The sequence below is a fragment of the Crocuta crocuta genome, unplaced genomic scaffold (genome assembly GCF_008692635.1).
Source record: "Crocuta crocuta isolate KB4526 unplaced genomic scaffold, BGI_CrCroc_1.0 scaffold138, whole genome shotgun sequence".
Classification (NCBI taxonomy): domain Eukaryota; kingdom Metazoa; phylum Chordata; class Mammalia; order Carnivora; family Hyaenidae; genus Crocuta; species Crocuta crocuta.
The window spans coordinates 5,061,692-5,076,537 of NW_027532585.1; the positions used below are offsets into that span (position 1 = coordinate 5,061,692).

Consider the following 14,846-nt stretch of genomic DNA (forward strand, 5'->3'; position numbering starts at 1 on the left):
TTACCATCATGCTCGCTGGCACCCTGGGCAGACACCACTCCGTTCTCTTCAGTCGTGAGTAATTTGCTGTGTGGCTAATTAGCAAAACCATGGTATTAATGAGAGGTGTTTATTTGGGTAAACCAAGTCATCACCCACCAGCTTGTTTCAGGAGGGGGCTGACCAGCGGTCTAGGTAAAGGGTGGCTGTTTTTAACCAGGTGACAAGTATGTGGTCGTGGACAGTGGCGGTGGCACCGTAGACCTGACTGTCCATCAGATACGGTTACCGGAGGGACACCTTAAAGAACTGTATAAAGCAACAGGTGAGCCCCTGCGTGGCTGATTTTCTCATTCCTGAGCTGTTTCTCTCATATCCGATTTCTCGCGGTATTTCGTTCTCTTGCTGCTATCGGCACGCGGGATTCTAAACCCGAGGGGGTACCGATGCCCAGATGCTTGTGTGGAGCCGGGGAGCAAAATGGGGTTAAATGTTCTTTAAAACACAATCCACCGTAAGTTGGGTTTTGGGATAAAGTGAGCCTGTTTTAGATCCTGGCCAAGGGAGCTTCTTTCTGAAAGTTCTGGAAGGATGTGATTGTCATCTGATTTGTCCCTGTGTTTTAGTGCCACGCTTAAGCTTTCTAGGGAGGTCTTGGACACCTGCTCTTGGATCAAAGTCGCCAAAGCAGGCAACAGGCCGTCTCCCTTGGTGGGTTGGGACCATAGAATAAGAAATAGATCACAGGGTCTCAGTGGGTCTACTGATTTTCCAGACTCTGTCCCTATATCTCTTGCGTAGGAATTCCCTGATGCTCCTAGTTAGCCATATGTATCGATTTTATTTAAAATGTAATTGATTTTAACAAGCTTGTTGACCAGTGATTCTGTAGGAGAAAGTTGCTCCACCCGGAATGAGAAGAACTGGAGGGTTTTCAAGTGTAAGTAGAAATTCCTAGCTGCTGTCTGTTTGCTAACTGGGTCCAAGTTCGTGCGACTTTGTGTTTCGGAGAAGAATGCAGGGTAGGATGTTTCTCGGAGTCTGAATACGGTTCCTGGCAGTTTTTCACATGGTGGGCTCTCATTCTGTGCTTGACTCAGGCGGACCCTATGGATCCTTAGGAGTAGATTATGAATTTGAAAAGCTTCTGTGTAAAATATTTGGAGAGGATTTTATCGAACAATTCAAAATCAAGCGTCCTGCGGCCTGGGTTGACTTAATGATTGCATTTGAGTCTCGTAAAAGGGCGGCTGCCCCAGACCGAACTAACCCGCTGAACATCACCCTGCCCTTCTCCTTCATCGACTACTACAAGAAGTTCCGTGGACACAGTGTGGAGCACGCTTTGAGGAAGAGCAAGTGAGTTGGACTCACCTTTGGCTTAGGCCATTCTGGGGGGTGGGGAGGGATCCTGTTGAGNTACATACAAGCTCTGTGACCTTGGCCAGGTGACTCAACTTCTCTGTTCCTCAGTTTTTCATCTGGAAAATAGAGATGATAATTCCACTTACCTCAAAGGGTCGTTGTGATGATACAGTGAGTTCATATGTTAGACATGTAGCACAATGCCTGGGACCTGGAAATTTCTGTTTCTGTGTTAGCTTTTATTATATACTAATATATATATTATTAAATAAAATATATATTTTTTCATAAGCTTTAGGAAAGCAGGGAATTTTGTGGTTTGACCTCTGCCGTATCCCCAGTATCCTCAATAGAATCTGGCACAACATAACAGGTGCTCACTACATATATGTTGAACAAAATCCCATGGGGCTCTGAGTCTCTTGACTGCAGGCAAGTGTTTGTAGCTCAGCTTGCTGCCAAACAGACATTTGGAAGCTGAGTGAAAGCTGAATTGCAAAATTAATAGACAAAACTCAGGTTTCTAAAAATCATCATATAGCAGCAAATTTCAAACATTCACGTGCACACTCCCCAAAGTATTTTAAAGCAAATCTGATCATCATCTAATCCATGAATATGTCAGGAGGTATCACTAAGATACATTTAAAGTCATTACCATGATGCTGTATCACGATCACACTTGAAATGAGTCATTCTTCAATATCCTCAAATTTCCAGTTAACATGAAAACTTTTGCAATCGTCTTATGTATTTTTTTCAGTTTGCATTAATATCCAGAAGATGGCTTCCATGGCAGTTCTCTGATAACTAAGTCCTAAGTCCTGCTTAATCTATAGGCTCCCCCTCCTGTTTTTCTTTGTAGCTTATTAGGTGACAAGGCTGACTGTCCCATAGAGTTTCTTCAGTCTGGATTTTTGCCTATCATATACCCACATAACGTGTTTGGTCCCCTGGTGTTTTTGACATATTTGCAGAAGGAGCCAGAGATCTGTTCAGGTTCAAGTTTGAGTTTTTGGCAAACCTGCCTCATGGGTGCTGGTGCATCAAGTCAGGGGACACATAATGTTTGCTTGTTGCTTCTTTTGTGATGTTAGCAGCTGCGGGGGAGTGTTGCCTGGGTCTGGTGCATTAAGGGGTAGCCCCTGAGTCTCGTTTGTCATCTAGCCTGTTTCTGGAGAAAGGAACTCTTCTCCTCAATGCCTTGATTGCCCTGAAATACCGTTCATATAGGAAAGACAGGACAAATTCTTGGTTCTTTCCTTTCGGTTATAAATTTTTTGCTAAATATGGTTGACTTCCTAGCATTCTCCTAAGTGACAAGTGCTTTTTTTTCTTTTGTGGGGGCACAAGGGGAGTATTATTAAGATTTCACGAATTTAGGTATATTTGATATATTTCGAACCATGGCAATTATGTCCTCAGTGATGGTCAAAATGTCCCATCTTAGCCAGTAGGAGCCTCCTTAAGTTGGCTCCTGAGTCCTGTTGATAACAACATTTTGATCTGACTTCTGGCTCATTTTGTATATCCCCCATCCCAGACCTGCAATTGGCCATTTCTCTAAGTAGCCCAGGTTCCGTTTAGTGGGAAATAAAGTAGATAAGACTGCAGGTCTTCTTGACCTTGGTTGGAACAGGGCCCTAGCCAGACTCTGACTTCTGTCTACTGTGCGCCCCCCCACCCCCACCCCCAGGCACCAGTCTACCCCCAAGTCCTGCTCCGGTCAGCTCTCCTTCTGGGGAAACTGGCCACAGCCAGCCATGGAGTCCTCGTCCTGTGGCTGAGGCCGCAGAAAGATGCCTGGTCAGGGAGACCTGGCAGCATCTAGAATGTGAGGCTAGGAAGCAGCTGGTTTGCTTCAAGGACAGAGATGCCATTTGCTTGGCTTCTTTGAACTCGAGGATGGGTGGGGAACATGCAGTCCCTTGCATTCCTTTAGTGCCAGAAAATTTCCAGTGTTTTCACAGATGTGGTATTGAACTTAATCGTCACAACAACCGCTGTGAGAAAGATGAGATGAGTTGTGTTAGCCTTGATTTCCAGATGAGAGACTAGGGCTCTGAGAAAATGCCATCCAGCTTGCCCCAAAGTCCTGTAGCCTCTGAGTGCTGGAGGCTGTCCTGGAGCTGAGCAGTCCTACCTCCCTCTCTGGTGCTCTTTCTGTCCCATGCTGTCACACTGGACGTGCTGCGGCTTCGACAGAGAATGGGGCATCCTGGTAGGATGGGGCTTCTCACTGTCATGTGACAGGTGCCTACAGGGCTAAAGGAAATGCACCTGAGCACACGGGTCTGTGGCCGGAGGCAGCAGCACAGTGGACACACCAGATGAGCCTTCAGTGGACTCGAATCCGGCTACTGCTCGATTATAAAATGTGGTCATTCAAATGAGACAAATCCCTTCATTTCTTTCCCTGTCTTTCACACTAGATCTTGGCTCCCACGATCCCCAGGGAAGCTTGGCCACAACACAAAGCAGCGAGAAATGGAAGGGGCTATGTCTTAGCGTTTGAGCATCTAAGGGTCCGGTTCTAGCAGTTGAAAATATTTCCAAGGACTTTCAAACCCCTTCTGTTCCCTTAGATGTGGCAGCCGTTCTGTCCTGTGAGGGGCCATCTCTGTGCACAGTAGCCTGGGTCTCCCCTATCCACTCACTGCTGCTTTCTCTCTGTGCCACCCCCCTCCCACCCACAGTGTGGACTTTGTGAAGTGGTCCTCGCAAGGGATGCTGAGGATGAGTCCAGATGCCATGAATGCCCTTTTTAAGCCAACCATTGACAGCATCATTGAGCATCTCCGTGAGTATTGGCTGGGGCTCAGCCACTCAGAGGGGCAGAGCCCAACAGGGACTGACTTCTCCTGCGTCACCAGCTAGAGCATGTGAAGTCCGGCCAGCAGGGGGTCTGAGGCTGGGAGCCACAGGTGGGGGCCTGGGCAGGGGCAGGCAGGGCCTGGGCACGTATGTGGGAGGTTGCTGGGCATAGGCTCTCCAGACCCCTCCCCTCAGCTACTGCAAAGCTGCCCAGCGCCTGCCTTCACCTGGGCCTTGGGCTTGGCTTCAGAAGTCAGGGAGCTCGGAGCTCTGCAGGGGTGTTAGCCTGGAGTGACAGGGCCGAGGGAGTGCCCAGTCTTTGCTTTATTGGGATACGGGAGGAGCCATCACCTTTGCTGGGGACCAAAGAAAGGTTTTCTGCAAGGGGGCAAACAGAATCCAGCCCTCAGTGGCCCTCTTTCAGGGACACACAGTAGACTCCCTGGGGACCTTTTTTAGTACCCAGGCTCCCCATTCACTTCCCCCCCACCCCACCATACCTACTAAATCAGACTGTCTTTGAAAACCAAAGAATAGGTTTTTTTTGTTTTAAATTTTTAAAATTTTTATTTATTTTTGAGAGAGAGAGGGCATAAGTAGGGGAGGAACAAAGAGAGAGGGAGACACAGAATCCGAAGCAGGCTCCAGGCTCCCCGCTGTCAGCACAGAGAGCCTGATGCTGGGCTTGAACTCAGGAACCATGAGATCATGACCTGAGCCAAAGTCGGATGCTTAACCGACTGAGCCACCCAGGCACCCCCAAAGAACAGTTTTTGTCACAGACTGCCTTGACTTACTTAGCAGGACCACACGTTTGGAGAACGTCAGGAGTATTTATTTATGCCTAACAAATTACTCCTTGAATGGATCACCATCTAGCTGTTAAAATGTTTCCATTTAGCAATGGCTTTGGTTTTTATCCCTGAGCATATAGGTATGCAAACCTCCCTGTTTTCTTGAAGACCAGCTCTACAGGGACACCTGGGTGCCTTAGTTGGTTAAGCGTACAACTTCCATTCAGATCACAATCTCATGTGTTGTGGGTTCGAGCCCCACGTCGGGCTCTCTGCTGTCAGCTCAGAGCCTGCCTCAGATCCTCTGTCCCCTCTCTGCCCTGCCCCCACTCACACACTCTCTCTCTCTCAAAAATAAACATTAAAAAAAAATGAAGACCAGTTCTACAAAAATTCTGTCCAGCCACCTTAGATGTGTCTTTCCCCTTGGGGCCATGTGGTTTTGTCCGTTTGCCACTTTCTTAGGCCACCAGTCTCCCCGCTGCTGGATTTTGGTGACAGAGCACTGTCCCTTCCTCTTTGCTTTCAGGGGACCTGTTTCAGAAGCCCGAGGTGTCCACTGTCAAGTTCCTCTTCCTGGTGGGAGGCTTTGCGGAGGCGCCCCTGCTTCAGCAGGCAGTGCAGGCTGCCTTCGGGGACAAGTGTCGCATCATCATCCCGCAGGACGTGGGCCTCACCATCCTCAAGGGCGCCGTGCTCTTCGGCCTGGACCCCGCCGTCATCAAGGTGCGCCGGTCGCCCCTTACCTATGGGGTGGGCGTGCTGAACCGCTATGTGGAAGGCAAGCACCCGCCCGAGAAGCTGCTGGTGAAGGACGGCACTCGCTGGTGCACCGATGTCTTTGACAAGTTCATCTCTGCCGACCAGTCGGTGGCCCTGGGGGAGCTGGTCAAGCGTAGCTACACCCCGGCCAAGCCTTCCCAGCTGGTCATCGTCATCAACATCTACAGCTCTGAGCACGACGACGTGAGCTTCATCACCGACCCGGGGGTGAAGAAGTGCGGTACGCTCCGCCTGGATCTCACAGGGACCAGCGGCACAGCCGTGCCCCCCCGGAGGGAGATCCAGACCCTCATGCAGTTTGGGGACACAGAGATCAAGGCCACAGCCATCGATATAGCCACCTCGAAGAGTGTCAAGGTTGGGATTGACTTCTTGAATTACTAACGGGCTCTCCTGCCGCTTGCCCTGACCTTGGACTCTGCTCACCTGCATCTGCTGACCTCAACCCTGACTGTTCTTTCCCTGCCCTTGACCCTCAGCATCACCCGCCTGGATTTCAGCAAGGAAGATGGGAACCACCAGGGCAAGAAATAATTAGGGATTTTCGAGGGCACACTGGAGTCAGAACAAGTGTCAGAAATTGAGATGGAGGTTTGGGAATAAGAAATCTGAGGATCCTGGGAGAGCAACTAGTTTTTGTAGGTACAAAGTGGTGGGACCCCCACCCACCAAGGGAATCGGTCCGTTTCTGCAGCAGTGATTCAGCTAAGCAGGACTCAGGATGCCCTATCGCTGTCTTTTTAGATTGGAAGTGAGATCTCTGAGCCAGGAGGAGATTCTTCATCTATTTGAGACGTTTCTTTGCACACTTCCTGGGGGACGGCAGTCAATATAAAATGCCACCCATCTGCAGCTGATTTCTTGTCATTATCATGTGATTAAATGTGGTGATTCAGCAGGAGCTGGGAGCATTTTCAGCTGGTGGGAGAAGACTGCCCACGCGGGGCACTATTTTAGGTTCTCATGATTTGAATTCTGAATAGGCTCAGTGAGGAGTAACGACAGCCGGCTCATCGACTAGGACTTGAGTTAGTGGGAGAGCAGGCACCTTAACTTTTCCGCAGGTGAATACTTGCTTCAAGGGAAATGGATATTAAGGCACTGCTGACTTATCCCAAATCATATGCTGCGACATCATTCCCTGGATGCCAGATTCTGACTTCTGAACTCCTAAGTAATTCGCATTAACCTTAGTAGGATTCTGGGTCAGGAAAGGAGGCTGTAGAATGCCTTGTTCACATCAGCCAGCCCGCGAGTCTGGAACAGCCCCTCACCTTGACAGGCGAACGTATTTTAAATTAACTCCCTCTTCACCCTCATCTAACAGAGCGTTTCAGCCACGTAGTCCCACATTTCAGAACGAATACACTGGTGATACCTGGATAGAGAATCTGCACTGTGAAATGTTTCACTGGAATCTTCAGGGTTTTTTTGTTTTTTTTTTTGTTTTTTTTTTTTTTAAGTGTATCTCAAAGGAATTCCTAGATCTGTACTTGACGAATTCAGCCAGGTCTTTTTCAAAGCAGATTGTATCTGTGGATTGTCCTCGTGGTTCCTGGATCCTTTTCCTTTTACAAATGGAAGCTGGGGTTTGGGGAAGGGGGACCAGCATCTGCATTTTCTTTCAGAGGCCACCACAGGGGACTGTGGTCCCGTGGGAGTCTGGGTACTCCTGACTTTAGGTTTTGTTGCAAGCTGAATTACTGACCCCCAGTGCCTACAGTCTTCCAGTTTGGGGCTCCCTTACGGAGAGGGTTTACAAGTGAAGAGCCGGGGTGCCACAGTTTGCCCTTTGTGCACCGGGGCGAAGGCTCCTCCTGGCTTTTAGGGCTCGCAAGAAGGGCCTGTGAGGGAAAAAGGTTGGACGGAGGCACCCCGAGAATGGCCCCGAGGAACCCCCTGGCTTGTCTGCTGGGACTCATTCTGATTTTAAATCCCTGGAGGCATGCATAATGAATGAACCCAGGATGAGCTGAGGAACTAACTTCAAATGCAAGCTGGATTCACCAACCCCATTATGTCGCCAATATGCAGATTTGACACTGCTTTTCCAATGTCTTTGGAACACATCTCGCTCCCATGGCCTGCCAGCCTGGCCTGCCGCAGAATTCCCTGCTCCAATGTGAAACTCGAACAAAGCACCGAATTAGAGAATGCTGCTCACGTGACTTAGTAGCGGGAGCTCGCGTCCAGGCACAAAGGTGTGTTTGCTGGGCTTCTCTTCTGCCTGCTCTGCTTCAAAAGCTAAATGTTCTGGGTCTTTCTTTGATGTTGCCAGCCATACTCTACAAATAAGACTTTTCAATTTAGTTATAGGTAATATAATTTTATGTACATACAATATTAGAATATTGTACAGAATCTTTATTTCTACAATGTGCTTTTCTTGTTAAAAAAAAAAGGAAAATGCTCTTTGAATTTTATTGATGACATTGCTGCCTTTTAATTTCCCACGGCTTTATTTTTTAATTGCACTTACTTATCAATCTGTACCGATCCTAAGCTATGGACTGCGTTTGCAAGACCGAGCAATAGTCAGAGGTGCCGAGGGTCAGAATACTCCAGAAAAAGGGACACCAGCTGGATGAACGGCTTCGTCAGAACTTGCTCCACTCACATCCTTCCCAAAGGCTCACAGTTTATATTTAAAGGAGCATAATAATGTATCGCTTCTCCTGTCCAGTCTTTGAGAGCTGAACATTCTGGTTCTATAAGCAACATGACTGTGCAGAAAAACCTACGAACACTCTCTGTGTCCCTGCAGGGTTTATCAACTTCTTGTGGGGCAGAGCGGTCACTCTGAGGGCAAAGTGGGGTCCTTGTGCAGTGATGTCAGGATGAGAGGGTTACACAGAAGGAATCAAGTGGTGCACAAATCCAGCCTTTCTGCTGGATTAAGTGTGTAAGTAATTTAGTCAAGTCTTTCTTTTCGGCCATAGTAAGGCCTACCCACCTTGCATCAGGCATGTCTCCTTGTCTACGACTTCTCTTCAGTGAGTTGGTTGAAATCTGTCTGTTGGCAGATAGGTGGTGGAGAGGGAGGGATACCTTTACTGGAACTTTCTTCTGGCCCCAGAAATGCAGCCCCAATTGTCAACCTCATTAAAGGGAATCCCCAAATCCATTCTCCCTCTCCCTCCTCCCCATGAAATGACATATTCTAGAATAAGAACACTGGCTAAATACACTTGGACACGTTTTCTAATCTTGGAAAGTTTCTAAAAGGCCTGTTGTCTTGACCATCACTCGGTGGTCCCTGGCCATAGTATCTGATCATGTTTTGGAAGCAGAACTGTTGGAGATTTCCTTTATAACTGCCCTTTCTGTACACAGCAGGCATTAATAAATGCTGAATGACAGACAAGTGACAGAAAAGATGGGCAAGAGAGGAGACATACAGGCACTTTTGCAGAGTGATGACTAAGACTGAGTCCAGATTACAGAGCCTGCCCTACCCCTAGGATGTTATTTAGATCAAGTTTAGCTTCTAGAGTCTAGGTCTGGTTAATTGCCAGGGTGGCAAAGAATCGCATGCATCAATATACACAGGAGTCAAAATGCATAATTAGTTGAAGATCGAATTTCACAGTTGTAGAGATGAAGTAGCTGTGATCGAGCTGCGTGTTTGTGCTGGGAAACGACTTACGGGGGGTAACTACTTTACAACTCGTTGTCCGTTAGGTCACACCTCTCATCTGCTTGGAATATGGAACTTTATTCTAAAGCGTCAGCCATCGGGGTCTCGTCCACTACAGGATAAATTCACACTCCACAGAACCTTGCAGCTGTCTGAACTTGACGAGATTGTACCTGCAAACTCTGTCTTCACGGATGTCTAATAAAGCCAAATTCTGGATCTCGTGTGGCCCAAGCTTTTGTTTATTTTTTTCACTATGAATCTGTGAATGGAATTATAGCTGTATCATCACGGACTTCCCCCTCCACACCATCTCAGGTGGAGATTGATTTTCAGATCTTTTCCTAAATGTTGCAAGCCTTTTTTTCTTCTTTCTTTTTTTAAATTAACTTCCATTACAACTAGACTGGCTCCTGTGTTCGCTGGGAGCAGGGCTCCATCCATGTTCCGGGCCCCTACAGAAGGCAGCTGAGCCCCACCTCTGACACCTCCACCACACCCACATGAAGGGCTTTGAGAAAGAAGCAGAAGGGTCTAGAACTGGTGCCTTGCGGTCTCCTATCCTAGCAGGCATGCCAAGCTGGTGGCTGTGTCTAGAGCCTCGAGTTTATTCCAGGCTCTGTGTCTGGGTCGCCCTCTAGAGTTGGCTTTAGAAGCTTCTGGAGAGTCTGTGGTGGACTCCGAGGATGCCGAGGCAGGTCCACATGGACCTCAGTGGGCAGCTTTACCAGGCTTCTTGTGAAGTTCGCCTCTCAGGACGCAGAGGCAGGGACGGCTGGGAGATGCAGTAAAGCACACCAGCCTCTTGGAAAGCCGTGTGTTCAGGTGGCCAGGGCTGGGTTTTCTCACGCAGTCTGTAAAGCCCGTCATTCCCTCCGCCTGGCTCACACAGTGGGCATGTTGGTGTCCATCCAATGAGATGAAGGCTCAGGCCCCCTTTAGCTCCCATGAGATGAGGGCGATTAGAAAGGAGTTTGGCCCTACTTCGTGTCACAGCCCCACCTTCTCCGCAGTGGATTTCCCCTTTCTGCAGCCCTGCCTGCCCCAGGGTAGGGAAATCTCCACCCCCAGAGGCTTCTCCTTCCCTCCGGCTGCTTCCCGCCCCCTGCCAGCCCCTAACACAGGCCCTGACTCCCGGAGGAAGTCCCCACTGGGACCTCCGGACCCCAACCCAGATAGTCCCACTGTCTATAGCAGAAAAGGCCGCTTTGACCTAGATCCCCACACACAGCGCTCTCCCCAGTTCCAAAACCCAGAGGGGCTCAGCGGGGGAGGGGGAGGAGGGGGGGCCNGGCCAATCCCTGGATTTCATGGGGGGGCCGGGGAGGCTGACGCTGAGCCAGGAGCCGGGGTGGGGAGGCGCAGCCGCATCTACATCTACTCGTGTTCATCCGCACCTGGCCTGTGGGGAGAGGTGAGGTCATGGGCAGGAGAGTTGAGCGAGGAGGAGGGGCAGCCGGGGTCCGGCCCCTCCTCCTTCGGGGGGGTGAGCGCACAAAGGCCGGCGGGAAGGCGGAGGCCAGGAGGGCTGCTGGCCTGTGGAGGTCTACGCCCACCGGAGTGAGGATGTGGGAGTGGCCGGGGAGAGGGAGTAGGGGGCTGTGACCTCGCTTTCCGACCCCTTCCCGGGCGCCCACCCCCCCGACACACCTCCTCTCCACGTTCCTCCTCCTCTGGGATTTCGCTGCTCAGAGGAACCGCCCAGGCCACCACTCACCTGCGCCAGGTGCCGCCCACACGCCAGGGCCGCGCTTTTGGGTAACAGTTATGCTATATACGCGCCCTCAGAGTGTAGATATCGTCCGTTCAGACCTCCTTGGGCGGGAGAACCCGCAGACAGATTACTTAGCTTCTCGGCCTTCATTTTTCTCCTCTATCAATGGGGGACTCAAATGGGAACTAACCCTTAGGGCGGCGAAGACGATTTACCAAGAATATAGTTCTGGGTGGGCTGTGTCATAGCAAGTGTTCTGTCAATGTCTGAGTGTGTTTAAAATTCCCATCGCTGCTGACTAAACCCTGACTGTAGCCCCCCTCTGCCCCCAAGACCACCTGTCCTGGTGGCCAGGGCACCACTTGTGAGAGATGAGCTGGCTTGGCCTTGTAACCAGGTGCCCAGATACAGGCCCTGTCCCAGTGGAGGGGACCCAGCCCATCCCGGAAGAAGGGAGGGGTCTGTTTGGGGAGGCAGCATCCCATACACATGCTGCAGCCATACGCCCCCCCCCACCCCTCACCCATCTTGGACTCTATGCCAACCTTTGGGGACTTCCGAGCCCTTCCAGCTGGAACTTACTCTAATTCTTTGTTGTTTAGCAGCATCCTTGGCCTCTAACTCACTAGATACCAGCAGCACCTCGTACCCCAGTTGTGACAACCAAAAATGTCTTCAGACATTTGGTGGTGGGGGACAGCAGAAATCAGCACTGCAACCTTTTCCACCTGGAAAAAGAAAGGCTCTGGGGCTAGGGGTACTTCTTCTCTTCCCTTCTGTGAGGTTCAAGAGCTTCACGTGGGGGCCTCTGGGTCTTGCTCATCTTTATATTCTATCCTCATGACAGGTGTTGGCCACAGTGAGTGTACAGTTCATGATTGCTGGATGGATGGATGGATGGATGGATAGGAAGAAGTTTGGGTGGACGGAGGAGGCCCCAGGAGGGGAGACCCTGGGGGGGTGGTCTACACACACTCTATCTAAGTTCATGTAAAAGGTGAAATTAGAGCATTGGTTTTATCTGCTTGTTCTGTGTTATGATGGCGGTGCTGCCTCTCTTTCCCAACCCCCTGGCAGGGTCATTCCACTCCCAGGGACTCTAGCACACATGCGTACAGTGTGTTCTTGAGATAGGGACATTTGATTAGACAATTTCATTCCCTCTCCCCTTCATCAACAGACAGTGAAATCATGGAGTCTTCCAAGACCTTCATGAGACACCTGCCGGTCACACCAGGCTACAGTGGTAAGTGGTGACGTGCCCTGCCGATGTGCTCTGGTCCTGGTCACTGTCCCTGTGTTGGTCCACTGTCCGTGTCTTTATGGCCAATTGGGCCAGTACAGACACTTTAGTTTCTTTAGGACACTTGCGGAAAGCACTCCTTTGCTGAAGAACGGCTGATAACTGGGCTCTGATGAATGGAGAGATATAACTTAGGCCAGATCTCCCAGGATGTGGCCTGGTGTGCAGGAAGCACGGAATGTCCCTTGAGTGCGTTTGGGCCAGGATAGACACAATGCTGTGGGGACAGACGCAATGAATAAGCTGAGGCCCTGTCATTTTTCCCAAGTAGACGTTCTCAACTCTTGCACAAGGACTGTTCTTATGGTCCCATTCCTTCCTGCACCCCCCAGAGGAAGAGTGGGCAAGTGCCCCGGTTTGTCTGGAATGGCCCCGGTTTTAGCACTGAAAGTCCTGTGTCCCATGAAGCCCCTAAGTCCTTGGCAAACAGGGACAGTTGGTCATTCTATCTAAAGGTGCTCTTCCTCAGGCTTCTGGGCCATCAGGAACTTACTAAGTCATGTCCCTGTGACAAATGCAGTGGTCCTCATAGGCTCCCAGCTCTCACAGATAAGTGTTCTTAGGAGAGGAGGTGCAGGGCGGGTATTCAAGGCTGCCGGGCCTCACCCCTTAGCCCACTGGCTGGTTCAGGGAACAGGCTTTGAATTCTAACAAACTGAGGTTTCAGCCCCTGTGTGGCCACTGCATGTATGATTTACTTTCTGTGGTAAGTTTAAGTGCCTATTAAATGGGTGTATTAGTTTCTTAGAGCTCTGTTTATTCTTTTTTTAAATGTTTAATATTTATATTTTGAGAGAGAGAGAGAGAGAGAGGGAGAGGGAGGATGAGTGGGAGAGGGGGCGAGAGAGAAGGGGACACAGAGTCTGAGGCAGGCTCCACGCTTTGAGCTGTCAGCACAGAGCCCAGTGTGGGGCCCGACCTCATGAACCACTAGATCATGACCTGAGCCAAAGTCGGACGCTCAACCGACTGAGCCACCCAGGCGCCCCCTCTTAGGGCTCTGTTTAAGACAACAGATATTTGTTCTCTCACAGCTCTGGAGGCTAGCCTGCTGAAATCCAGGTTTGGTTGGGCCATGCTCTCTCTGAAGCCTGCAGAGGAGGGTGCTTCTTCACTTCCAGTTTCTGGTGGCCTCATCTGTCTCTTCGCTTGTAGCTCAGCCCCAATCTTGGCCTCCATCTTCACACTGCCCTGCATCTCAGTGTCTCTTTCTCAACCTCCCTTTCCCTTCTCTTATAATGGAGTGCTTTCGACAAGTATCCTCAGAAGCTAAAAGATGCTTTAGCTTTTGACAAGTAGCCTCTACTGGCCTAGTCAGCTGGCCAGACACAGACAGCGGACTAAGACAGAGATGGTTGGATTTAGGGCCCCATCCTTGGCCAAGGACAGTCTCATTTTCCAAAACTTCATGACGGCTACAAAGACCGTATTGCCAGATAAGGTCCCATTCGCAGGTCCCAGGGACTAGACTTGGACATAGCTATTTGGGAGACATAGTTCTACACAGGATAATGACGGATATCTCACCTGGTTGTTGTGAGAAGGAAGGAGCCAGCACACGCAAGCTATTTAAGATGTCCTGGCCCTTAGCAAGACTCAGCGAGGGTAGCTTGTGGCCTCCCGTGTGTGTGCACATACACATGCACATAAAATCTCTGCAGGGCAAGGGAGGACCTGGTCGCAGGGCCCCTCAGTTTCTATGGTCCCCCCCTCCCCACCACACTGGGGTATCTTTGAATTGCCAGGGTTGGGGACACTGACTAGTAGGTGGAGAACTTCATCAGTTTAGAAATTAGATTCTTCCAGAAGCAGCTTCTCATATGGTGTAGGAGGCAGGAGTTCTGCTTTTAACTCTGCAGTCAGGTTTTCTTTAGGGACAAAGGCAAAATGTCCGGGCTTCAGGAACGAGTGAGGGGTATTTATTTCTTTATCTCTCTAGCCATTTAAAACCAAATTCTTAGCCAGTTTTCCCTCATCCATTCTTTAAAAAAAAGAGAGAGAGTTTTATTGTGACAATATTATAGTCCCTAGGATTCAGCATCTAGTTTAAATAAATACTTGTGTTTTACCCATACTAATAGTAATGATTACATGTTATTTTGTGGGAAATGGCAAAAAATTGTTCTAGGGGATGGACCTCCCAGATAATGAATTTACCTTTTTGTGTGTGTGTAATAGGTCTCAGCTTTTAATAAGCCCACAATTTCCCCTGATGGTCCGACAAAAAAAGATCCCAAATTGCATTTGGGACGTGTCAAGGAAAATAAGCTTTCTCTCTAAAAAGATGAAATAATTTCAATTACTCCTCAGACTATCATTTTGGCCCATTAAATGCTTTCCCCATTTGCTGTTCAGACTGACATCGGGGGCCTTGCCATCAAAGAATATTACTGCCATCGTCTTTGTAGAAATGGGCCTTCCCTCCCCAGCTCCGAAGTCATTTTTTTTTTTTTTTTT

The 14,846-nt window shown here is 49.5% G+C and overlaps 2 protein-coding genes across 9 annotated transcripts in view; both read left to right on the forward strand.

Annotated features, from left to right (window-relative positions):
• Positions 1 to 9,591, forward strand: part of HSPA12A (heat shock protein family A (Hsp70) member 12A) — a 33,116-nt gene extending 23,525 nt beyond the window's left edge. Inside the window, exons 7-10 of the mRNA XM_077779550.1 lie at positions 200 to 304; positions 1,080 to 1,338; positions 4,041 to 4,144; positions 5,482 to 9,591. Coding sequence (XP_077635676.1) covers positions 200 to 304; positions 1,080 to 1,338; positions 4,041 to 4,144; positions 5,482 to 6,119 — 1,106 coding nt within the window. The 3' untranslated portion in view covers positions 6,120 to 9,591. The remainder of the gene's footprint in view (positions 1 to 199; positions 305 to 1,079; positions 1,339 to 4,040; positions 4,145 to 5,481) is intronic.
• A 1,333-nt stretch (positions 9,592 to 10,924) lies between these two features.
• Positions 10,925 to 14,846, forward strand: part of SPMIP5 (sperm microtubule inner protein 5) — a 10,707-nt gene continuing 6,785 nt past the window's right edge. For 6 of the 8 annotated variants that reach the window (XR_013338884.1, XR_013338887.1, XR_013338883.1 and 3 more), the window contains exons 1-2: positions 10,925 to 11,130; positions 12,267 to 12,332. Coding sequence is in view for 1 of the 8 variants with exons in the window: in XM_077779543.1 (XP_077635669.1) it covers positions 12,278 to 12,332 (55 nt within the window). In the remaining 7 variants the exon portion in view is untranslated. Of the gene's footprint in view, positions 11,137 to 12,266; positions 12,333 to 14,846 lie in introns of all 8 variants that reach the window. The other 2 variants (XR_013338888.1, XR_013338889.1) reach the window with 2 other exon arrangements.